Source organism: Eublepharis macularius, chromosome 5, assembly GCF_028583425.1.
Source record: "Eublepharis macularius isolate TG4126 chromosome 5, MPM_Emac_v1.0, whole genome shotgun sequence".
Taxonomy (NCBI): Eukaryota; Metazoa; Chordata; class Lepidosauria; order Squamata; family Eublepharidae; genus Eublepharis; species Eublepharis macularius.
The window spans coordinates 143,581,947-143,608,663 of record NC_072794.1 but is presented as its reverse complement, the minus strand read 5'-3'; the positions used below and the strand labels follow the sequence as shown (position 1 = coordinate 143,608,663).

Sequence of the window (26,717 nt, the reverse complement as noted above, 5' to 3'; positions counted from 1 at the left end):
CCATTTTATGAACCAGGGTGACTACCTGAGTCTTTTGTATACTTTTTATGAATTACATATATGCAATATATATTACATCCACTGTGTTTTAATGACTCAACAGTGCCAGAGTAGCGTCATTCATTTTTGTGGTGGTGCATCTAAAATATTTATTAAAACTCACATATTAAGCGGAGACATTTGCTTGCTTTTTGCTTCCTGAAAAGCTCTCTGTATTGTATGCCAGAATGAGTACATTCTGTATCAAGGTAACTTTTTATTTTATTTCTGTTCTTCTTGCCCTGTTGTGAATAATGCATTAAATCAACTTAGTAAAGAAAATGAGATTAAATGCCCATTAAAACATAAAATACTACCCACTGAAATTCTCTTTTCCAGATATCAGCAGTCTATTAAAACCCTGACCAAGCAAGATGATGCTTCTGGGTAGTCCTCAGGCTTAGACTTTGAATTCCCCAGATACGAGAACTGTAGAAGACCTTTCACAAGTGAACCTAAACGTGGCTTGTTCTGTTCAGTTCACAGATAATAGCATTAACAGAGTTTGAAAAGAGTTGAGATCTACTTCAAGAGATGAAACTGTCCTTGACATATATAACAATCTGTAGGCTGAAGGTATCCGTGGTTATCATTCCAGATTGCATTGTGACTGATAATGGATAGTAGGAATTGGTGTTCATCCATTCAGTGTACAAAACTGAGTATAGGCCAGAGATTAAATGTTTTCCTGAAACTCCACCTCCTATCTAAGAGGCCATGCAGGCACTGTAGCACTGCTACTAATATCTACCGGTGATCGATTTCTATCAGAAGAAGATTGCCATGTTGTGAACTAGCTGAAACTTCCAAAGGTCAAGGCAGCCGCAGTTAGAGAGCAGTATAATCATCTAGCCTTAGAAAGATATGAATTATGCTTGGTATTTCAGTATATCAAAGATTGTAGTTAATAGGTAGAGGGAAGTCCAACACACAATGGGTAATTGACTTGTGGAACTTGCTCCCATAAAATGTGGTGATGGCTGCTGTCTTTGTTGGATTTATAATGGGGTTTGGCATATTTATGGAGGATAGGTGTATCGTTGATTATTAGTCATGAGACCCAGTTGGAGCCTCTAAGTTTACAGGCTAAATTCCTTTGCTTGTCATATATTGGGGAGCAGTTAGCTGGTAATGATTGTCTGCTAGCCTATGGCTTCTCATTGGCTGCTGTTGGAATTAGGATGCTGAACTAGATGCACTCTTGGTCTGATATAGCAAGGATGCCCTTATGTTCCTTGCCTCAGTTCCCTCCAGAGGTGATGAAAAGCATTAGCAGCATTAGTGTTCTACCTAGTAGGTTTTTAATCGATAGTTTTGTTTCCAATTGTTGACCATAACGAAGTAAGTAATTACTCTGGTTAATCGACTATTTTGCCTTTGAATTGACAAAGTTGATACTTTACATTTATATTTTGTTAAATATATTTATAGGGAGAGATGAAACAATGGAGTCTGTCAGACCGTCTTTCCTTGAATATTTTGAACAAAAAGAAAAGGAGAATCAGAGAAACAACTATGGAAGGCATGTACCTGAAAGACATTCCTCGGAATGGAGAGTACCTCAGGATGGTGATTATGAATTTGTAAGTAAAACCTTTTCTTTCAGTATAGTCTTTGATCACGCTGGTTTTAATGATAAAAATGACAAAAGTGATGATAATAAAATAATAAAAATGATAAGAGTGTACAGTATCTTACAACTCATTTTGGTGAATGTAGAAAAAGGAGCACCAAAATGCTAATGAACTCTCTTGTTCACACTTCCCTTGACTCCACCCTCCTTAAATGGCATAATATGAGTATCACAGGCTCTCCGTCCTTCTGTTGGTCAAGATCAACGAGAACATTGAACAGGAGAATAACTGCTGCCAACTAGGAGAAAACAGATTGGGTTCTAGTAATGAGTGGCGCTAATGATTTCAGTGGCGTCTTTGCCTGTGCATTGAACCTTGGAAAACCTCAGTCTCAGGCGTAGCTCACCGTGACCCTGGGGCAGCTCATAAGAGCTATTGGATCAATGTTAATCTAAGTTTTCTCTTTCACAATGGCCAACCATGCTAATGCTTATTGATCAAAATAAGTGACTGTGGTGATCCCCTTATTCACACTTGATCCTGTTGAATGTAAGACTTTGCCTGAACAGCTGCTGTTGTGGAGCTCTGTATCTTACCCTGTATGTTATCTTTCAGAAATAGGGTAGCTGTATTTTTCTGAGCGCTGCTGCTGCTGTTTTTCCTTATTAAATATATGCTTGCATAAGTGATTTTAAAATGTTGACAGAATTTAGGCAACATAATGTAGCCTAATTATATGTTGAAAGGATTTTGACTGTATTTTTCATTCAAATTTTAGATGGCAGGGGGGAACACATCCATATGTATCTATCAATAAAAATCTATAACGGAAACTTCTGCTTTGTGCCTAACTGTCCATATCCTTATTAAGGGATTAGATACACTTTCATGAGAGACAAAGCCACAGTAAATAACATCCATGGAGATGTGTACATAATGATGGTAATTTATAACGTAGAATGCGATTGGGGAAAGGAAGGAACCCTGACACATTTTATGTACACGATGATCAGGATGACTCTGCTTGCCTATCCCCATTATTGCCAAAGAAGGTTCAGCACATGGATTAACTGTGAGCTAAAAGCATGGAATAGTCTTATTGACAAACTTAATGTTTTGTGTCACTTTCATGAAGCTGTTTGACAGTATGGTTTAAGTTTTTTAAAAAAACTCTTCATTTTGAACCCATGGTTACATTCTGTAAATTTCTGGTAAAATATGCTTGAATATGACAGAAAAGGAAAATATTTAAAAACAGCAACCATTATTAGTTGTTCCAGAGCGTGTTGTATTTAGCCTTTGTGTTAGACCAGTTGTTGGATTCCTGGCCCTAGAAGTCATATTGAGACATATGATTAAATGTAGTAAAATGCCATTTATAAATTTGAACACAAACTGCTCCAGCTTTTTAGGCTTGCATTTATTTATTTATTTAGAAAAATCGGTTCTTGGAAAATAAGTGCAGTTCCATTCTTAATATTTGCATAAATCTGTCCCCTACATAATTAACCAGAGATCTTGCCTTTCTAAATATTTTGAATGCCTCTGCAGTTGTACAAATATCACACATGGAAAAAATACAGGAATGTTTAAATGTTTGGCTAAATGTCTCTGGGTAAAATGCAGGTATACATTTTTGTCAATAGATTTTTTTTAAAAATTAAACAGTTTTATTAATAAAATGCATACAATAAATTACAAGATAGCACAGATTAACAAGTAACAATTGGTAACTAAAACACAACCAATAACCAAATAACAATACTATATACAATGTAAAGTAACAGTGATAAGGCTTAAATTCTAAGATTTGTCAATAGATTTTGAAGCCACGAATGTATTTATTCCCATAATTTTTATTTTCACTATTTGGAAATGTCTCCCAAGTTTATAAAACATCAGTCAAATTAGAACACAGCTGCTGCAGGAGTATGCCCTCCATGTAGTTACAGTGGAGGGGTTCCCTTAGGGCATAATACAGCTTTGTCTCTCTCTCTCTCTTCACCCTTTAATATGAATGTTACATCCGTGCACCACACTTGATTTTGGGGGGGGGGGGAGCTGATGAGTGGATTGTGTGAATTTCACATATTCCATTTAGTGCTCCTCCACTCACATTTTTGGTCAAAGGAGGATAGCTCAGAGCTTGTGTGAAGAAGAAAGCCACCCAGGCAAGGAGAGGAAGAAAACAAACTTAGGCCCTATCAAGATCCCTCTGTCTACAGGTGTGATGGACAGGAGGTTGTCCTGCCCCTGAAAGGTAAAACAGCCAACCAGCTATTTTGCACCTGAACCTTCAGGAGTACTACTCCAGCACGCAGTCACCTTTTGAGGGTAGGGTAGATGGAATATTAGAGGGGAACTGCAGCAGCAGTACAGTTCAGGGCTGCTTCAGGGAGACAGCGGACAGTTTGATGTGTAGTTCTGCTTGGTATTGTGGCAGAGTAGTTTATCTCTGCGAAAGAACAGAGTACCCGGTTGTGAGACTTATCTCTGGTGATGAGCAGACCTGGTACTGTTTAGTCTCACTCTTGGGAGAGTGCAGGCTGGTATGGGTGGAACCCTGTGTGCAGAAAGGAGCCCACCTGGTGATTAGGAGGTGAACTACTGTTTGAAACCCCAAGCATAAAAGGGAATTCAAATCACATCTTGCAGCCATAACTAGCTTAGTTTAAGTTCCTCAGCCAGGCTTCTCTTGTGATTGCCCAGAGACCTGTGTTGCTGAACTGTTCTTTAAAAATACCCAGTAAATAAATCTGTGTTGACATTTTTATACAACTCCTGCTCAGTGATCTCCATGTTCTTCTTGCTCACCACAAAATGTATCTCATGGCAGTGACCCCAAAACCTTTATGCCCGCTATACTTCCTGTACATTATAACTGAGGGAAAGAACTAACGAGACTGAGGTTTTCTTTTAAAAGAGACCAGTTTTTCCAAATCTTAGGCGGCTGTATGGATCCCTTGCTTGTTGGCCTTCCACGGCAACTGGTTCACTACTGTGTAAAATAGTTGGACCGCTAGCTCAATCCAGCATGACACCTTATGTTATAATGGAAGTAGTAGTATAGTTCTTTTGATCTTGGACTGTTGTTTTCACTTACTGTTTGATTCCTGCATCATTAAGTGGGGTATCTTTAGAAGGCAGAAGTGAGGATTTTAACGAACAATTACTGCAAGAACTACATCACTTATGTGTGTTCACATGTTTATGCAGCTTCTGGTGTAGATTAATGGTCTTGGGTCAGGGTGCTCATATAGGTCAAGGACCCTTGTTTGCTGGAGTGTGAAGACTTATAGAGCTGCCATGTTTCCACCTGCCTTTTGGAAGGACCAACTGGGTTAGGGAGCCAAAGTGCTATACCTCCTGCCTCTATGAATACATGTTGACAAGAGCAGCAGGATGCAAAATGAGGTCCCCTCAGTGGTAGAGAAGATTCCTCCTTGGCTTGTTCCTCACCCTAGTACACCTTCCTGGTACTTGCTTTGTGTTTGCTGTCCCTGGCTCTTTTGGCTTTTCCCATGGTCCTGGCTTTGACCCCGGTGAGGCAGTAACTGTAGTTTCTTCTTCCAGTCACGTGATTCTGATATCATGTGATAATTTTTTTTGTGTGTGTCCTTGAAGCTTTGTAGGGTCTTAGGTTAACGAGGGCTACTGGTGCAGATGGTATTCAGAGATAAAGCGAAACACTTGTATGGGACTCTCTAGGCTGTTTTGTACAGGAGTTGTGTGACAGCATTTGAAGTAATCAAGAATGTCAACAGGAGAGGCTTGAATACCATTGCACCAGTGCATGTAATTAGTCACGTAGTATTGCAGATTTAAATAAATTATGTGCCCTTTTTATTCTGAAGTACTTCTCATATATAGTTGGCCTCTCAATCCCCATATATTGAAACTTAGCTTTTGCAACATGAAGAGTTGTGTTTACTGGACTTCTAATCTTTTAAAAACACCCTTAAGTTAATGAAGTCCCTTTTCCAGTTTAATTTATATGTCTGAGTTGAAAGATGTTCTATTAAAAAAAAACCCCTTGAGGTTAAAATGTCACTTGGCACAGATATATCCATAGTTGTCATGGAAATAAACACTCGCAGTGAATTCTCAGATCCTATACTAAAGTTCATAGCTGTTTCTGTAAACATAAAAATAAATGATGTCTCATAATGCCTGCTCTGAATTTAAGGCAGTTTTCTCACACAGTTATATTTGCCTCTTTAATGTGTCTCAGTATTGTAAACTGGAGACTTTTGGTAGAAGAAAATGAGAATAACTGACTTCATCATACTACTAGTGTGTGGGGGGGGGGGCATAGAGAACTAAGGTGTATGTTTATGTAGACCTTGAGTGACTGCTCAGTTTTCCAAAAACTATGGCTGGTACCCCCACCCTTGGGCTGTAAAAGCACTGTCTGCATACAAAGCTCTGTCAATGGGGAAGGAGAAAGGGGGCATTTGGGGTTATCACAGCAACCCAAAGTGGTGGTTGACAATGACCTTTTCCTCCTGGGTTATTTGCCTCAAGCTCAGTGCTGTTGGGGAGCTTTTTTTCCTGTTTAGCCATAGCATCATGTTGCATTCAAGTATTTTCTAGGGTTTCCAGGCTTCTCTGTGATCTTTCTCAAACCCACTTTGCTGCAAAGTTTGGGGAAAGATCTCAGTGCAGCCTGGATTGCTAATGTATGGGTGAGAAATGTTGGATTTTCCTGCCCATATGGCAGCCATTTCCCCTGACACCGACCTTGTGGCAGCCATTCCCCCACTTGCCATGTGAGGGGCTTCTTAATTTTTTTAATACATTGGCACTAGAATATTGTATCAATATACCATTGTTACAGTATGTGTAACAGGTTCTCTGAATTACTTGCTTTCATTTTGTTAAAGTCTCTAGCTCTTTTTTTGTTGGAGGCATAGCTTCATAACAGAAGAGGCTAGATACTTTTTCAAAACATGAAAGCTGAAAATTCGGAGAACCTGTTAAACTTACGGTTATAACATTGTTGATATAACTATATATGTTGGGGGACTTATAAAGGGAAACTGGGGGTAAACTTGCCATGTAAAAACTCTGTTGATACTGCACATTGTCAGCAACTGCACCAACCACAAAAGGCCATCTCCATCTGGAAACTACCAATGAAAGGAGGTGAATAGAGAGGAAGGAGTAAGGAAGAATGGGATCTGACAAGGGGGGGATCAGGTGGTCAGTTGAGAAGAAAGAACAGGTGGGTGGCTGGGTATGGGGATGGGAAGGAGAAAATAGGAGGGTAGCTGATGGGGAGGAAGAGTGCAAGGGGCTAGGGCTATTCAGGAAGCAACCTGCAGTCCCCAAGGATGGCTGAATAGGTAGAAATGCTCCCACTGAAAGGTAGAGTGGTGTAGAGGCTAGAGCAATGGGCTAGGATCTGGACAAACCCAAGATTGGAAGTTTGCTAGGTAACCTTGGGCCTGTCCCATTCTCTCAGCATAATCTATCTCACAGCATTGTGAGAAATAAAATGGAGGTAAGAGAATGATGCAAGCTGTTTTGGGGTCCCTGTTGGGGAGAAAGGCAGGGGATAAATGGAGTAAACTTTTAAAAATCCTTGGACAAGCTAAAAACAATCAAGAATATTTTGTTACAAACCCCCCTTGTTTCTTTTTTAGCTTACAGGCTTTGTACAAGCATACAAGATGGCATACTTCTTTCTTACATACATATTTTTACAAAAGTAACTGATTTCGTGTTCTATGTAAACAGGGTTGCAGAGTGTATTCTACAGCTTGAGGTGCTCTGTGGATGCTTTCCTACGCAAGAGCTTTCTTACACTGTAGAATACAATGAAGAGAGTCTCTTCTTTTCCAGGGGCTTCCTCAGTGGTATATGGTGTTCCTTCTTTCCTTTGCATATTTTAGGATATGTTTGAATTATGCTTGTCCTTGTGTTTATTGTACTCCTTTCATTACATAACACTGGAAGAGTGAGCATTTCTTTTCTGAAAAGTAGAAGACGCCGTATCCTGCCATTGTTGCTGCCACCCTGGAAATTATGGCCTCAACAAATGTACTGGCTTGCAGCTCAGAAGAGCTAATCGAGCGTGGAACAGTGCATTTTAAGGTGGTCGGATAAGATGTTCAGGACTTGAGTTGGACTCTGGAGACACAGCATACAAATTCCCTGAATAAGTAGATATGCCCTCTAAATTTGAAATACTGCTATGTGCTCTTATAGTAATTCCTGTCTCTCATTCAGTTTGAGGAGTATCACCACAGCAGAATGTATTTCGTGCATTTCTAATTGTGCAGTGCAATAATAGAATTTGGCATTTGGTTTGGAATTTAGTGCACAGGAATCTAAGTAAATAAAGCATGCATCCAGATGTATATGTGGATCAGCTGGGGAAAACGTTGAAAATGTTTGAAATTTCAGAATTGGGAATCTAGACCTGAGCAAAAAGTTCAGTTGTCAGTATATAGTTCTGGATCCCAATTTGCTTTTTCAATTATTAAGATCCTGTTGTTAAAAGGTAATATAAAAAAACTTAACTGTATTGTAAGAGTTCCCATGTAGAGTCCCCTCATGGCATTCTTTGGGGCCCAGGGGGAGCATTTGGTGGAGATCAGTGGGAAGGAGGGAGGTGGGAAAGTTCCATTTCGCTTATGGAAAATTTAGTTTGGATCCAACCCAAAGTTCGCAAAAGTCAGAAAAACATGAACCACAAAAAATAATTAGCATATGTGAAGCAAAATAAATTCAGATACTTCTAAATCCCTAAAAATGAAATCAGGTTTTGAACTTGGAACCTAAATGGTAACAGCACTTGACAATTAGATTTTGAGTGGGAATTCTACAGTTGGGCCATCACTTTGCCTCTGGAAATGGGGCGCACTTTCACAGAAGTCTTTTTAACAGTTGGGTCAGTTCATATGGGAGCAGGCGTTCCTTCTGATCCTCTGGTCTCAAGCTATTTAGGGCCTTAAAAATCAAAACTCTGGGCAATTTGTGTTCAGAAACAAACTCATCATTACTAGTATACATCTTTAAGCAATGGTGAAATATGATCAGTTCTATTCTTATGGTTATTAATAGCCCAGTTGAAATTATGAATCATCTTCGTAGATGGCCTCATTTATAACTCACTGCAGTAATCTAACCAGGATAGTGTCAAAGTATGGTTAATTGTGGCATGATCACCTTTCTCCAGGAAATGCCATAGCTGGCATCCTATATCTAATAGCCAAGTAGCCGCAATGCACTGATACTTAAACCTGTGGATTAGGGCCTCTTTGGTACAAAACATGTTTCTGCAAAAAATCTGAACCCTCCCCCAAATTGCCCACCTCGGAACAACACCACAGTCTGTGTAATTGCATACAGTGCTCCTACCTTTGCCTCAGTCAACACAAGACCCATCACTACATTCAGGGAAGCTGGCCTCTGCCATCTTTGCCACAGGAATGCTGTCTGGGCCCCTGTCCTTGCCACAGCATCATTGTGTTCAGGCTGCAGTGGAGGCTAGGAGGTCCCAGTGGGGGAGGGAGCAGGGTGGCATGCAGGGGACTGTCCTCAAAAGTACAGGTGCATGGCAAATCTGAGGTCACCCCCGGGAAGAGGCTGAGTGTCCACATTGGGTTGAGGCTAGGGGGAAAAGCTGACATAGTTGTTATCCTGAGGTTGCTCAGGGAAGAAAACTGGGCCAGGGTAATGGTGGGGGGAGCAGCTGTTTTCACAGGGCCCCCTGCTTGTACCAACTGAATTTTGTGAAAGATGCTTCAAGCCATGGATGCTATTTAGCCAAGGCCAGATCTAACAGCATCTCCAATTTGTGGATCTGATGCTGAAAGGCAAATACAATCTTGGTTACTTCACTAGAATGTGGGATATCTTGTCAGAAGACAACTTAATGCTGAGTTACCTGATGGCTGGTCACTTTCTTCCAGTGGAAACTGTCTACAAGGACAGTAAAGGCACTCACTCCCCAAACTGGGACAGAAGCAAGGTTCAAATGCATCTAGACAGTCAGTTTTACCATGGAACATCTGGAGTTCAACAAATACAATCCCTTTGTCCAAAAACCTTGATTTCCCCCAGGTTTCGCTATCCTTCATAGATAAGTTGTACAGCTACGTTCCAAGCTGTTTCATTTTAGATTCTAGATTTAGCTTTCCTCATTTTCTCCTCGTAATTCATTGTGTTTGCACATCACTGGCTATCTGTCTTTTTGCATTCTTAGGCAGCCCTTTTTTTAGGGGGCTCAGGGTGATATACATAGTTTTACTGTCACAGGAACTGGGACATAGGTGAGGCTGAAGAATACTGACTGGCCTACAGTCATCCAGTGGAATTATAGCTGAGTGGGAATTTGAACTCATACTGGCTGGGCTTCTGTATTACAAAGTCATATTGATTCCTGAATATCAGAATTATTCTCTTTATAGAGTGCTATGGCTTGGATCCACTAGAACATTTCTGTGGATTGAAGGATTTTCCCTCACAGAACACAACTTTGTTGCCTCCCCTCCCTGCAGTCAAAATGCCCCATTTCCATCTGCAGAAATGCTCTGGGTATATCCAAGCCACTCTCTGTGTATGTGTAAATGTAAAAATTTTCCACTGAGATCTGAACTGCTATTACTTCTATTTCCCCTTTGTGCAAGCACAGTAAAATTCAAGGGAATTAATTTAATGTTTTGCTTGTCTTTTCCTTGAGTTGCAGTATGGCACTTCTCTTGTTTTCCGACTTGAGCTGTTATTTGCAGAGAACATCTGTCACATGAAAAGTAAAGCAGTTCTTTGTTTTTGCTGATAATATTCCTTCATCTGCCATAATACCATCTTAAGTATTTCTGCCTCTGGAAAGACCTTCACAAATTAAAACAAATGGTTTCCCATAATATAAGTAGAGAAGCATGTATTACATGCTATATGCAGTGTGGCATGGTAACAGTCCAAATTTGTATGCCTTTCACCCAACTAATCTTTTGAGCTTAGTTTGCCAGTCCTCTGTTCAGATGTACACAATATAGTATGCAGTGCATGTATAGAATGCAACTCCCACACACATACGGAGAATCTGAAGTTTTCTTGCATCTGAGTATGGGAACAGAGGTGGGAACATTTCTGTGCACATGTAAGCACCAGAACTGATCATGTTAGAAGTGAATGTTGCTTGTACTTAATTCAAACCGGGTACTCTTCAAATTCAGGAACTGACAGTTTTCAAGGAGTTCTAGGAAGAAGGGTGGGGAAAAGCAAAATTGGTGTTTTCATTTTCCCATGTTTTGTCTGCACCTGAAAGTTCCTGCATATAAAATTGTAGTATAGCAGAATTTGAGTCTAATAGCACCTCAACCAACAAGATTTCTAGGGTATAATCTTTTGAGAGTCAGGCTTCCTGCATTAGAAATCTTGACTCTAGAAAACTCTGTTCTCATACTCAGATGCATGAAAACTTCAGTTTCATTGTCCGTCTTCTGTGCTGGGAAGCTGGGACTGCACTCACGCTGACTGGAATTCTTTTTTCTAGCAAAACATCCACTAGGGGGCGCTCGTCTACCGAATGCACATGCGCGGCTTGCAAAGGCGCCCCCCTCATTCTCAGTTTCTTCTTTGCCACCAACTAGTAAAGACCTAGCTCGTCCGCTGTTGGAAGAAGTGCGTCATTAGTGAGAGATCGTTTCTGTCGAAATCTCAGATAAAGCTTTGATTAAGCTCTGTTCCATCTGCTCGAACAAGATGACCAAGACTGATGGTCACTAAGTCTGTCTAGAATGTTTGGGCAAAACTCATAATGTACAAAAATGTGAGCATTGTCAGCACTTTACACCGAAGGCTAAGGCCAAGAGGGTGATCAGACTTTTCAAGCCTTGCTATGGAAAAGGGCTATGTGGGTTACTGGTGTTATTGAGACATCCTCTAAACCACTGTCTGTTAGTGGTGGATCTGTCCGTAGCACTGCCTCAACTTCCAAGTTCCGTTCTCCGTATTGGATCCATCAGCCCTTGACTAATGTTTCGGATCCGAAGGGGGTCTCAAATGCCCCAACCAGTCTTAAGATCCACCCAGGAGTTGGGACGAGGTTGTAAACACTGCTCGAGGTCTCCTTCACAATTGGAACCGATGAGTACTCCGACTCCAAAGGCCAAGAGAGCTGCCTTGGATCCTGCCCTGCCACTTAGATTGGAGCTGAGGGCGTTGGATCCGAGAGCATTGGACCTGAAGTCGAGGGAGCTTGACTCCACAATTCGCCGACCTGCCGAGTCCACTTTATCAGATCCGAAGGATTTGGATCCGACAAGAGCTCGGATCCGAAGGATCAGAAACGTGGTGCTGACTCTTTAGATGTGGTTCCATCTGCAAAGAAAAGGCTAAGAAGAAGTCGAAACACAGGCATTCTGCTGCAGTACAAAGTGAACAGATCTCGTGGGAGAGACCCAAGACTCCCTCCCCACGTGCAAGGTCACCGTCCTGCCACTCTTCTGTCGATGAAGGTGAACTACTCGAAGTCCCTTCGTCAGCTTCCCGTAGAGGAACTGCCTGGGATTATATTTATCGGGAGGAGTTGTCTTGCTATTTATCATATCAAGACTATAGCAGTCAGGGATCGAACTATTCCAGATCACGTCGCTCGTATTCTCCTTTTTCGGGCAGAGATGACTGGAACGGAGGTCGGAGTGATTACTCCCGCTACGGTTCCCCTGAACGGGATGTTATATATCAATCGTTGGAACCATGCCAAAATTTGAGCCCTAGTCCCCCTTCAGATCCTTCTCCTGAGGAGAGTATTATTGGGGCAAGGCGTGTTTCACCTAATGAGGACTACAGACTTTACACCAAGCCGATGCTTCGAATGACTCGATCTCTAGAAATTGAAGTCTCGGCTGTCAACCTGAAACCTAAGGATAAGATTCTACAGTATATTTATTCGGGGAATCCTGCTACGATTGCCTTTCCCATAATGGAAGGTTTGGTGGAAGTCATCACTACAATTTGTGAGAAGCCTGCATCTCTTCATCCGACCTCTCACAAGCTGGAGGCCTTATATAAGATGAGATATAATGTATGAACCTACATTTTCTCACATCCACCACCATCTTCCTTGGTCACCAAGGAAATGCAGGCTTGCCAATGACAGGGCTCCCATGCTATGCCTGTGGATAAAGAAAGCAAGAAGCTGGATTCATTGGGCAAGAAATTATATTCATCAGCAGTCCTAAATCTAAAGATAGCTAATTATTCAGCCATCATGGGAGCTTACAAGATTTTTCTCTGGAATCGTATCTTCATGGATAAACTTCCTGAGGATCAGAAGCTCCTCACCAAGATTATCATGGATGAAGCCTTACGCCTATCAAGGCAACAAATCAGTGCAGGCCATGATTCAGTGGACACTTCTGCAAGATTCTTGGCCTCATCTGTTGTGCTCCGTAGACACTCCTGGCTCCACACTATGGCCTTACCTATTGAGACATGAAATAAGGTAGAAGATTTACCATTTGAGGGGCAAACCTTGTTTTTGAGCAAGACAGACGCGTACCTTTCGCAGAAGCATGAAGACTATCTTACAGCCCGTTCTTACAAAGTTCTACCAACCAAACAACCGTCTGAGCAGCATTATCAGTATGGCAACCCTCAAGGTTACCGCAATAGGCACCAGAGATACCACCCGTATCCTCACTATGGGTCCTACAAGCAATTCCAGCCTGCATCGGGCTCGTATCAGCATAGGAGGTCCAACAACCGACCTCACCGCAACCAGCAGAGCCCTGCTACCAAAGAATCTTCTACTCAACCCAAGCAGTTCTGACTAGATGAAGAACAGTCTGTAGTTTTTGGGGTGAGACTGGCTTGTTTCATTCTGGCATGGGCCAAGATTACAGTTGCTAGTTGAGTTTTGAGTATCATCAGAGTTGGTTATAAAGTTCAGTTTGAAACTTATCCAAAGTTGTCTCTTCCTGATTTTTCTCACCAAAACTCCTCTAACAAATTTCAGGCAGAGGTGCTGGCATTACAACAGAAAGGGGCTGTACAAGTGGTCCCTCCACAGGCATCCCCATGGAGGTTTTATTCTAGGATATTTTTGGTAGAGAAAAAAGATGGAGGAGTTCGTCCTATCCTAGAACTGAGGGAGCTGAACAAGTTTGTCTGGGTCAAGAAGTTTAGAATGCTCACACTCAGTACAGTGCTTCAGTTAATGCCCGATGATATGTGGTTCGCTGTCCTAGACCTAAAGGATGCGTACTTTCATATCTCTATATGCCCTGATCATAGGAAGTTCCTTAGGTTCACCTATAAGGATAACCTTTTCCAATACCAGGTACTGCCTTTTGGTTTGTCTACTGCTCCTTGAGTATTTACAAAATGTATGGCCACAGTCATGGCTTTTCTTAGGGAGCAAGGATGTACAATTTACCCATACTTGGACAACTGGTTACTAGCAGCCCCTTCAGCAGATGCTCCTCAGGAGCAGGTTAAGAGGGTGGTGTTTACTTGCTCCTACTTGGGGCTCTTGGCAAACTTTAAGAAATCAGTCCTTGTTCCCTCTAGGAGAATCCTCTTTATAGGTATGGTGCTGGATGGCATCTTAAATAAGGGATTTTCACCCTGTGATTGGGTTTGAAGGATCAGTAGGATGGTAGCCCTTTTTACGAGGTGCAGATTTCAGTCTGCATCAGCTATCCAGAAGTTATTGGGGCTTATGGCCTCTTCTACAGTCACCCCTATGGCACGCTTGCATATGTGTACCCTCCAACTGTGGTTTCTGTCGGTCCACAATTTTGGAGACACTTCCTGAAATAAGAAGTACTCAATCCCTTGGGGTGTCATTCGTTCTTTGGGATGGTGGCTCAGTGAAGCAAATCTGCTTAAGGGTATAGCTTTTGGCCCAGTTCAGCCTGAAATTTCTGTTTCTACTGATGCATCTACGGTAGGGTGGGGTGCCCAGTGTGGGGCCCTTAGGGCTCATGGAACCTGGACAGATCAGGAAAGGGAGTGTCATATTAACCTTTTAGAGTTAAAGGCTGTTCGTTACGCCCTTATCACTTTTGCAGATACTTTGCACCAGAAATCCATCCAGATTCTCACAGACAACAGTACGGTGATGTTTTATTTGAACAAGCAAGGGGGCACCACTTCCAGAGATCTTTGCAAAGAGGCAGTGCGGATTTGGGAGTGGGCACTGGACAGACACATCCACATACAAGCAATACACATCCCCGGTACCACAAACGTAGTAGCAGACAAGTTGAGTCACGTGGTGTCCGACAACTACGAGTGGACCTTAGCAGACACTTATGTGAACAGTGTTTTTGCAAAGTGGGAGTTTCCTGAAGTAGAAGAAACTGAGGGTGAGGGGGTGCCGTCGCCAGATGTTGTGATCGACAGGAAAAGCCGCGCATGCACATTTGGCAGACGAGCGCCCCCTAGTGGATGTTTTGCTAGAAAAAAGAATTCTGGTTGGCAGGCCTGTGCGAGCACAGTCCCATATGTACCTGCACAGAAGACATCGATGAACAGCAGTTACGGTAAGTGCAACTCTGTTTTTTCCATGTTGGAGGATGGGGGACTGCACTCGGTATACACACTGAATATTATGTTATGGACATTGTGCAGAGGGCTGGCAAATTAAGATCAGAAGACCATTAGTTGGGGGGAAGGGCATGAACATTTGGGCTGTTGCCATGCCACACTGCATACTAAAGTTAATGTAATACCAAGCAATACCAAATATTGCTGTTCTTCTGCAGACCAACTTAGTTATCTACCTGAAAATAAAATTATAGTGCTTTCCTTGATGTGCTTTGTCAGCTAAGTTTATAAAGTTTCATTTCCACTATAACCAAGACCTATTTACCATCAATTCCTGGTATGCTGTGGAAGCTTGGCAAAGCTTAATAGTAAGTACTTTCAATACCTTCAAACTTTTCATATTCTGGTGCCGATACATAGTGGCTGTTTCATAACTCGCTCAGCAGAATGTTAATGGTCTCACCAGAGGTACAGAGGAAGCATCCATTACCCTCTTTGGAAATGATTTATAGTGAGGAACTGCTAGAGGCCAAGTGATTTATTGCTTATTGATCAATGGAAGCACACTCTGCTTTACAATGACTGCTGTGTCTGATGTGTTACAAGCCTTTGTGCTGGTGTAATTTGTCTTATGAACAGGTCAGTATCTCAATATGTGCCTCTTCCTCCCTGTGGTTTATTTTTCTCTCTCCTGAACACTGATACTGAATTGCATATTAATAACCTAAAGTTGATAACTTATTCTTTCAGTGCCTCCTGTCTGACCTTGTTGGAGGTTGGTTCCATCAGTGCCCCCACCCCGTCAAGCAGTATACGTTTTATTGATCAGATTTATATCCTAACTGCCCATTGGCATATTCAAAGCAGCCAGTAAAATCATCCTTGCACAAAGATCAATACAAAATAGCAAATGGAGGATTGCATTCGAACGGACCCTTAGCTGTTGACTTTCAGTGATGCCTCTCCTGTGCGGGTGACAGTGGTCTGGCCTCTTGTAGTTCACCATATCCTAAGAGCTCAGTTTATGTGAATATTGAATTTCATTTAAATGCAGGAAGATGACCCTTTATCAATAATTTTTCCTTTGGTCGAGTTCATGTCTTACGTAAACTCCATGCATCAATCAGAATAGAAAAATATTAAGATAATAAATCTAATATTTCTGGTGTGGCATTGAGATGTCATAACGAAAAGCCCTGTTAGCAGTAGCTGTAAAAGTAAAACTATGGATTGGATCCTACAATTTGTCGGCAGAATCACTGACAGTCACAGATGTTTCCCACATTCACCTACCCCTAATAACTCTGTCTGTGTGGCTAATAGCCATGTGGGTTGACAAAACGCAGCAGGAAGGGGATACTATTACCCCCCCCCATCTTTCCACACTGCCACCTCCTGACCCATGTAGTTATTGTCCATGTGGATCCTGCACTCCTGGAGCAAGATGGGACTGCTGGGGGAGGGAACTTTATGCTGATGGACCATGGGATCCAACCTATAAACTGTTCACATCCACAGTTTTTGTGTGTTATATACCATGAAGTGTCTTCCAAAAGACTTCTAAAACACACTGTCATTAACATCTTTTCAGATCATGCACAGTGGACTCTGTGGCTTCCTTTATTGAGTCAAGCCATCTCATTTTGGATCTTCTTTTCCTGTTGCCTTCTACCTTTCCTAGCTTCAGTTTTCATCATTTCAGCTTCTAGGGCTTGATTTGATCTAGAACATGCTGGTTTGTCTTTTTGGCCATCCATGGTATCCATAAAACTCCTCCAGCAGCACATATCAAATTAATCAACTTTCTTCCTATCAGCTTTCTTCATTGTCCGACTTTCACATCCATACATCATAATAAGAAATTCCATTGTATGGATTATTTTGATCTTGGTCCTCGGCGACACATCTTTATCCACAATTACCATTCAAGAATCCCTTGTCCAGTCCAACCTGCCTTCCACTCTTCTGCCTGTCAGTTTCACTGACTGACCATACATTTTCATACAGTAGCAAAATATAGGCCAATTGAAATTGCTGGTAAGAAATCTGATGAAGAGAACTGTGGTTCTCGAAAGCTTATGCTACCACAAAGTTGGCTAGTCTTAAAGGTGCTACTGGACTCTTTACTATTTTGTGACTAGAGACTAACATGGCAAACTCCAGATTGAAAAACAACAAACTGAAATTGAACCCAGACAAGACTGAAGTGAGGCTTATTGGGAAGGCAGAGATCTTGAAGGATATTGTACTCCCCATTTTCAATGGAGTTTGTTTGACCCTCACTGACTCTGTTAAGAGCCTAGGAGTTATACTGCATCCAGCGCTACTACTAGAAAAACAAGTTAAGGCAGTGGCAAAAAATGCTTTCTACAACCTCACTCTTGCCTGGAAGATGGCCTCTTATGCTGACACGGCTGACCTGGCCACCTGGATCCATGCCATGGCAACATCAAGGCTTGACTATTGTAATGCATTATACATAGGTCTCCCGTCTAAGCTAACTAAGAGGCTCCAATTAGTGTAAAATACTGCAGCTCAACTGTTATCAGGAGCGAGCAGGAGCATGAGCATCACTCCCATCCTACAGTTGCTCCATTGGCTACCTATCAGTTAACTGAGCTCAGTTGAAAGTATTGGTTATCACATACGAAGCTCTTCATGGCCTTGGTCTGGCATACCTGCAAGACCGCCTCCCTCCCTATGTTCCTCCACAGCAGCTTCGCTCATATGAACAGGGTCTCCTGCAGGTGCCAGGCTGCACATGGGTGAAATCAACAGCAGTCCGAACATGGGCTTTCTTTGTGGTGGCCCCTACCCTGTGTAACGGCCTGTCTGAGGAGGTCAGGAGAGCCCCCTCTCTCCTGGCTTTCCACAAACGATGTAAAACTGAATTATTCAAAAAGGCTTTTTACTCGAATGGGAGGGCTGTATTGTAGGGATGGGGTCTCAGATACTTTGCTAATGAGTTAGGGACCATAGACTCCACCACTATGTTGCCTTATCTGTTGCTTTAAATATATATTCCTATGTACTACCTGTGCTTTATGTTGTCTGATGTTAAACCTAGAAGTGATTATGTTCTGTTCCAGTATTTTCTTCTACTTTGCATTGGATTCTTGCTAACGCTATGTCTTTTTAAACTTGTATCTATTTACCCTATGGCATTGTTTATGGAAATGTCCCTGACACTGTATGGAAACGTACTTGATACTGATTATACTAAACTCGTACTGTGTAATCTGCCTTGAATCTCAGTGAGAAAGGCGGACTATAAATGACATAAAGAAAGAAAGAAAAAAATAAATAGTATTGGTACACACTTGCCAAGTTAGAAGGTCAAATTATTTCCATTGTGAATGTTTGCAGACAAATGGTGATTGGTGACAGACTTTCCATATGTTTGCAGCCATGTACAACCAGAGGAGCATTCCATTTTGTTTCTCTTGGAGCCTTAGGGAAGCATGGTGCTAGCTAGCATGGATATTTAGAATGTGATCTGATAGGCTCATGTGAAACATGAGATAAGAGCCAGCAGTCTTTTAGACAGTGGATATTATATTGATGTATATAGTGATCCATCCATTTGGAACTGAGATAAATCCTGAATACATACTGCCATTGATCATGTTATATGGTATTATGTGAGATTTCTCCATGCAGTTACTGTATGCGCTTGCTGTATATACACACTCTGGGAAGCTATGATAGGCCACAGATTTCCAATGTGTTCAGATGCAGTCAGATTCCATCCAAAACATCCCTAGACACATCATTCTAGTAACAATTGTTTAGTCAGAAATATTGGTGCTTTGTGCAAGTGTGGAAGAGAACCTTTTAATGTTTTCTCAGTAACTACTTGCATATTCACAAAACAGCACACAGGGGAAAAAAGCTCTAGCTAGGTAGCATGCGGTGAGTTTCAGATGCTGGAGATGAACGGGAAAGGTGTGATTGGCTGTTGAGTGACAGAGAACACTAGACTTAGATGAACATTTAGTTTAACCCAACTAGGTAGTTGTTTGTAAGTAGTAGATTACGTTGGAGGTTTTAATTTTGAAGTATGGAAGCATAACTGAAGGCAAGTCTCTCTGCTGGAGAGCTTATGATAAGAGTAAGATCCAGAGGAGTTAGCCATGTTAGATGCATCTGACGAAGAGATCTGTGGCTCTTGAAAGCTTATGCTACAATAAAGTTGGTTAGTCTTAAAGGTGCCACTGGATTCTTTACGAGTAAGAGTAAATAACTCACTGTGCTTTCTGATATTCTTGAGGTTTTTTGCAATGGGATTGTATCAAGAATTCTGCTACTGTCAAGCTTCTTTTTCTAGAAAAACAAGTGTCCTTTAAAGTGAAGCATTCCTTTTGTGCACTGAATGTTTTATGAGTAAAATCCTGCACTTTTACTGAATCTGAAGGGATTTCTCTGTTCAAAAGTGTCTCCATATTTTCCATTGGCAGATTGTAGGAAGAGAAAATGTGGTTTCAACAGTAATATTTTTTGCCAACTTTCTCCCCTTCCAACAGCATGCCTTATTCATTCTTTTAGTGCACTTTCTTGTATTCATAAGTATCTGAGTAGCTTCATATTTGAAAATAGAATTGCATAGATTGATCTCTCAGCTGTAGTGAATGTTAAATGATCCTATTTTGGAGAGGGCAATTTTTTTTAACTGACTTCATTGTCCCGTTGCATAACTACATTGTTCTGGATCCAGGGGTGTTGCATAAATATTGGAATTTTGGTACCACAATTGAAATATTGGTAGGTAGGCAGCTTACAATGGCATGAATTCTCTACACTAGCGTTAGACCTTCTTTTGTAGTTTTTAAAATTAAGAACCAAAACAAAGCATGAAAATATGCTTTGAAGAAAACTTGGAAAACGGAATTAGGTTCATTTTCATTGTACTCTTCATTGGTTTAAATATTTCAGGTCACTGGAAACTTTTTACTTCCTCTAGGCCAATGGTGCTCACTTAGTGGCTCGGGAGATGTGTGTGTAGCTCTTTGACATGCCATCTGTGGCTCTTCTAATCACTGTTCCCCAATGTGGCACCTGCCTCATGTTTTAGGAAAGTTGGCAAGGCCTTTGCCTTGTGGTGCTTGTGGATAGCAGATGGTTCCCACTTTGAAAAAGCACCTCCAGAGAAACAGGTGACTTTCAGGTCTCCCAGAGGTGCAGGCTCTATGTCAGGCATGCAAGTCTGGCTGTGGGAGCGATGCTAATTGCAATTGTGGCTCTCCATGAGCCATGAAGTGAGTACCACTGCTCTAGTCTTTCTTATCCTTTGTTATGTAAACAAGGGTGTTTGTGCTTGAAGAAAAAAAAAATATAAGCAATTCGAAGCCAAGAAGGGCAGTTTTCTACAACCTGTATATGCAAATTGTGTATAATTACTTTGTCTATATGGGTTTGTTCTGCTTTTACTAATTGTGAGGCAGAACTGGCCAGTAGAACTCCCATACAGCCTCCCTGGATTTTAAGATTTTGCAGTGTGTTGCCCTTACCCTTTCAAAACTACCTTTACAACTATGAGAGCTAGATAATTAGTATTATTAAATGAAAGCTTTTTTCTTTGCTGAACTTGAGCTTCATATCTACTTTATTATATTTCCTAGGGCATGCTTTACTAGGTCAAGCTTCCCTCCATCCCCCAAACAACATTATAGCCTAGGATGGGTGTGGTACGACAAGTTCTTTATAACATCCCACCTCCAATGCAGAGGAGTTTTTTGGATATTTTCTATGCAGATTCACATCTACTTTAAATTCTATTTCTGTTACGTGTCAGGTTTCTCATATGCCTTCATTACGAATCTTATGAGCTTTGAATTCCATTGTAACTCACAATGGGATTGCATCACGTTGGATTTAGAAAATTCTTTCTGCCAGTATTTGAAATTGGGAAAAAGACAGATACCTTGGGGCTTGATTTGTTTTTTAATATCTACCGCATAAGATGATTCCCACCCCCACCCCCCAGCCTTACTAGGCACAGAAGTTCCACTTCATAAGTTGAACCCATCATTCATAAGTGTCCCTGACACTGATTTGATTTGTAAAGTTTTCTCCCTTTGTTTCCACCAAAGCCATATTTTATATGTTCCTTTGATATTTAAGACTTTTTAAAGAAAAGACTTTGAAATACGTTGGTACTAACTCACTTTATTCTCTATATGTATATAGATAAATTAGTTGAATTCAGTTAACGATAAGCATATATGGTATGTGTTTAGCCCAGTGGGTTATTAATTCTGTATGTGCTCTTGACCTTTGGAGGATAATGAGAGAGAGAGAGTGGTGAAGAATTGGAAGGAGAGGTCAAAGATGCACCTTGCTGCTTATGAACTATTCAGAAAAAGTGCCAGCTAAAGCTAGAGAGGTCTGGTTCCGAGATCTGACAGTGGCTTTCTGTATACCCTGACATGACACTGGCAAGCCCTGGCTTCAATTAAGCGGTGTCATTAACTAGCGATGTCATCTAGATGCTGTGCAACTTGCAGAGATGGGGCTTTGTTCTGAGATATAACAACTGCATTTTACTTGACTCATTGTGGCGGAGTGGAGATTTGAACCTGGGTTTTCCAAGTCTATCCACTGTACCACATTAATCTTGTGAAGCACAAACCGGATGGCAAGATACTATGCTAACTATTTTGAAAATCTTAAGGATTTAATGACTTACTAAAATATTTCATAGTTTTTTACATGCACATTTAATGCTTGAGATGCTCTTGTAGTCATCTTTGAATGCACATGCTTTTTAACAGATGCGTAAGTACCATGACTGAAAACAAACTATCTAGGAGGTCTCTTTCTGGGAGATAGGGCACCACAGTCACTCTGAAAGACACCACTGATAGGAAGTAGGGAGAATGTTGCTGTGTGAATACTCACAAATGCAGGTTGCTGAGAAAACAGGGGCTTGCTCTTGACAGCCCTCATTTATTCAATTATGGTGGTGTGTTTGTGTGAACACATAGCCATCCTGGGTCTGCTGTCTGAGAAGGCTTTCCCTCCCTGCACTCCTGTTACTTCTCCTTTATTCTGGTACCACTGCCACCAGATAGTCAGTTTCTAGGGCATGATCTACCTGGGAGCCAGCACCCAGGCACCCTCTGTTATGTTGCTTCTTAAAAGCTCCACCTCATTTTTACATCTCCTGCTTCATTTGCACTGGCTACTCAGGGGACGAGCTCATTCGCCTGCACACTCTGGGGATGAAAGGATCGATTGCTGTCCCTCCCCCTCCTACTCCTTGATAAGCATAACTAAATAGGGCTTAACATGGATCACAGGTGCCAGACTGGCAGCATTCAAAATGTAGAGAATGTTTAATAAAGAAATAAAAGTGGACACAATGTTGTAGACCCAACAGGCTGAGCAAGGACCAAAAGAAAAGATGATGAAACCACGATCCTCTTTTCCTAATATTTTACATACCCTAAATGAAGGAAAATTGGGACAACCTATTAAGTCTTGGGAGTTGTAAGTATCTAGAAATCATCCATTACCTTGGTTTAGCATTTTTGTGTCCTTCCACAGTGGACTCAGCCATGTGTACTCAGGATGGAGTCAGGGTTAACATGGAGACACCTTAGAGAGGCTTGCAGTCAGATGGAGACTGAGCAGCAACAGAAAGGAGCAAGAGAAGCTTGTAGAGGTTAATAGGGTTTCTTCCATGTGTCCTGGACTTTTATCAACTCCCTTCTGCCAACCCTCTGCAGACTTTCCATCTCTTCCTGTTTGCAGAAAGGGGCCCTTCTATGCTTTGGCCTCTTGTAGCTATATAGCCTAAGTGGGGCTCTGGCTTGGGTGTGACTTCATCTGCCTATTGTCCTTCTCCCAACTAAGTCCATTTGTATTTTTATGGTATTGGATACCTGAAAGGTGAGTCATTCTCACTCTTTTTCTGTTGATCCTTCCAGGCAGCAACGGCGCTCTGTGTCCTCTGAGCCCGTACAGAGTGCAGACCCAATTATAGTAAACTTTGATACAAATTCTGGGGTGTAAATCATTTTACCATGCAAGTGTTGGTGAAAACATGGTGGGATGAATATTAGAACTGTCTTTATTTTGTCTTCCTTTTCTACTCAAAAACTTCCCATGCTTCTTTATTTTAAGGTCGCTTATTGTAGCTGGGTTATTAAGAAGTCCTGAAAGTTTAATGTCCTTAAGCTTTTATGCCAGTTAACAATGCTTGTAGAAGAATCACAGAGTCCAGTAGCACTTTGAAATACCAACACAGGTTATATAAGAGCCCTGCTGGATCAGACCAGTTGCCCATCTATTCCAACAACCTATTTCACACAGTAGCCAGTGAGTTTGCTTAAAAGACCAACAAACAGTCTAGAGACCATCACCTTCCCCTGATGTTGCCTCTTATCACTATTGCTTAGAGGTTTTCTGCCTCTGGATGTTGAAATTCTCATTAGTCACCATAGATTAATCTATTATATGTATGTCTGTCTAATCCCCTCTTAAGAGGGGATTAGACAGTATCTGTATATGGTTGTTGTGGGTTTTCCGGGCTGTATTGCCGTGGTCTTGGCATTGTAGTTCCTGACGTTTCGCCAGCAGCTGTGGCTGGCATCTTCAGAGGTGTAGCACCAAAAGACAGAGATCTCTCAGTGTCACAGTGTGGAAAGATGTGGGTCATTTGTATCTACTCAGGAGGGGTGGGGTTAGGGTTAGGGATACAAATGACCCACATCTTTCCACACTGTGACACTGAGAGATCTCTGTCTTTTGGTGCTACACCTCTGAAGATGCCAGCCACAGCTGCTGGCGAAACGTCAGGAACTACAATGCCAAGACCACGGCAATACAGCCCGGAAAACCCACAACAACCATCGTTCTCCGGCCATGAAAGCCTTCGACAATACAGTATCTGTATAGTTGTTGCAGTCAAAGAGTAGTTCCCAATGAATCTGGTTTCTCTCTTCTTGTGAATTAAAACATGCAGGTTGCCTATCCCGAGGACTTTTTGCAATAGAAAAGGGGTCCTCAGAGTTTCCTTGTACACAGCTGCAGTAGATTGTCAGTATCTCTGGAACTCATTGCTCTCATATATATGTTTTTATTAAGAAAAGGTCTTAAATGATGAATTGAGCCGTATACCACATCCTGCAGCAACTCAATCCGTTTGGATTTCTCTAGGATATATAGATTTCAAGCCTCTATTTGCCTTTGATTGCAATCTTAACTGATAGAATACCTAAAAGATAAGATGCAGAAAGAGGTAAACATCATTGTTTTGGATGCCTTTCTCTCCGCACAACAGTTACTCTGAGCGTGAAATGAGGACTAAGTCAATGGGGCTGAGGAGGGAGTGGGTCAGATAAGACCTTCTCCAAGCTCAGCTTTCTCTTCCAAAGGTTAGTTTGTTGAAAGCTGAGCAAAAGAAGAAAAGTACTTCTCCCTCATAAAATACCTGCAATTCCTTGAAGTTTCCTACTTGTTCCTACAGAAGCCTCAAATCAGAGCCACTAAAAATCTTTTTCCAGTTGTTCCAAATCTCAGAATTATCTGTACATGTCTTTACAACTGTAACTGTGTGTGTGTGTATTGAAAGCTATACACATGCACAGTCGTCAGAGCCTCCTAAGTTGATTTATCATTCTTTGAGGACTACTCATTAATATCTGGAAAGGTAGTAATCATTTGAAAGGAAAAAAATAGGTCGTTTTGAAACTGTAGAAGTCTCCCACTGTAAGCAGTTTCAAGCATTATTCCAGATCTACTAAATGTCTTAGGGAGAAGAAACTAATCTTTTCTGTTGGTCCTGAAAAATTGACCTTTGCTTATCTTGTAATTCAGTTTTAGGAGGACGGGGAAGAGAAAGAGACCTTGTCCTTTGTGGTTGATTAGATTACACCATCAGAGTCCTTGTCCTTTGAAAGAATGAAATGTTTGTAGCCATTTGCTCTAGAACAAGACAATTGAGATACCTTGACATTTCTTGTCTTTCAGTCATGTGTGCACAGATTCAAGATGTTTGTGGGAATTAAGCAAAGTGCAAGTTTAGAATGAATTATTGGCAGTCCTAGTCATTGTGCACACAAGATTGCTTCGGCTACCTAACTAACTCTTATTCCAGTTAGTGTCCAAAGAGCCCTGCTACAAATATATTCTTCCCTTCTTCTCCCCCCTTCATCTTACCGATTCTGTCATTATGGAGAAGGTATGAGTGACTGAACCAGAAGATTACTTGTTCAAAAGTTCTCATGAGATTGACTTATACTGTGTTAGACCACTGGATCATCTAGCTCACTGTTGGCTACTCTGACTGGCATTGGCTCGCTGGTCTTTTTCATCCTGTGCTGATGGACATCTTTTAAACTGGGAATTCCTGTGAGTTTCTAATCTGCATGCAAAGCTCATGATCTGCCATTAAGCCACAGCCGCTCACGTTGATGATCCAAGACTGAAACTTGCCAGTATCAATTTCAGGCACATGAGCTGTGGAAACATGAGCAAGGTTTGTACGCACAAGGGTGCTGCAGCTCTGCAGCAGTCCCAGAAAAGTGGAGGGTGCTATATTGAGTGCATAATTCAGCAGCTGGAGAAGTTTGTCTTTCATTATAATTCAACATCTGGAGAAGCTTGTCTTTCATTTAAAAAAGTGTCTGATCCTTATGGCTATGAAGGTGATTGTGTACAAGTCTATAGACAATGTCTGCTGACATCTCAGAAGCCAGAGAAGAGACAGAAGTAGATGCCCAGTGCTGGGGAGAGGCTACAGAGTTCTGTGTTGCGTCTTTCCACATAATGAACAAAACCAGACTAAATTATGCAAAACAAATATGCAAATTTGCTCAATTTGTGCAAATCTAACTTTTCTTGGCACAGGATTTGAGTTGCACAAAACATTTTTTCCCTGTGCAGAGGACAGGAAGCTCTGCACATTATGTGGACATCTGTTTAACTCTTCTATGGCATTTTAAAATGCAGTGTGATTTCTAATTTACTCTGTGTAAAATTTAGAGGTAGCTTATCTTATTACTAACAAACATTATATGAGAAAATACTCAAGTATGTCTCTTCTTTTCAGGGATTTAAGTGTTATTGAAGTAGAATTTTTCAGTTCATCAGAGGTAGTTGGGGCTTCTCATGTTGCTGATGCAGAACTGCATGTTTTTCTTCACGTTGTTTCTCCTGCCTCCATTTTCAGTGTGGGTGTCTGATTTGCATAATCATGTAGATGGAGTTCCTCTAAACCATATGGTGAATATACAAATCTCTTTAATCCGCGTATTACAATCCCTGTGTTGTGATAGACTTTCAGAAGTCTGTCTCAAGTCCAATAATACCATCTTTGCAGTAAAACTGCAAGAACAAAGCATGACATGCGACTTGAGCAAAAATATTGAATTATTTTTATTTTTATTTTTATTTTATTCAACTTATACCCTGCTCTTCTCACAAGCAAGTGACAAGGCAATAAGTATCACTATTTTTCCCCATCTCTTTCTCATTTTATTCTGCCATCCTCTTCTCTGAGCCCAACAGATCTCAAGCAGAATCCCAGAACTGCTAAGTGCCCATCCACAGTACTCCCCATTGCTGTCTCATGCTGCAGTTTCAGTGACTCACAAC

General features: G+C 41.4%; 1 protein-coding gene across 2 annotated transcripts in view; it reads left to right on the top strand.

Moving 5' to 3' along the window:
- STK4 (serine/threonine kinase 4) overlaps positions 1–26,717 on the top strand; it is an 83,948-nt gene that overhangs the window by 33,506 nt on the left and 23,725 nt on the right. Inside the window, exon 10 of one of the 2 annotated variants that reach the window (XM_054981074.1) lies at positions 1,471–1,622. The exons of the other annotated variant lie outside the window; for it this stretch is intronic. Within the exon in view, the coding sequence (XP_054837049.1) occupies positions 1,471–1,622 (152 nt within the window). The remainder of the gene's footprint in view (positions 1–1,470; positions 1,623–26,717) is intronic. 2 annotated transcript variants of the gene reach the window in all.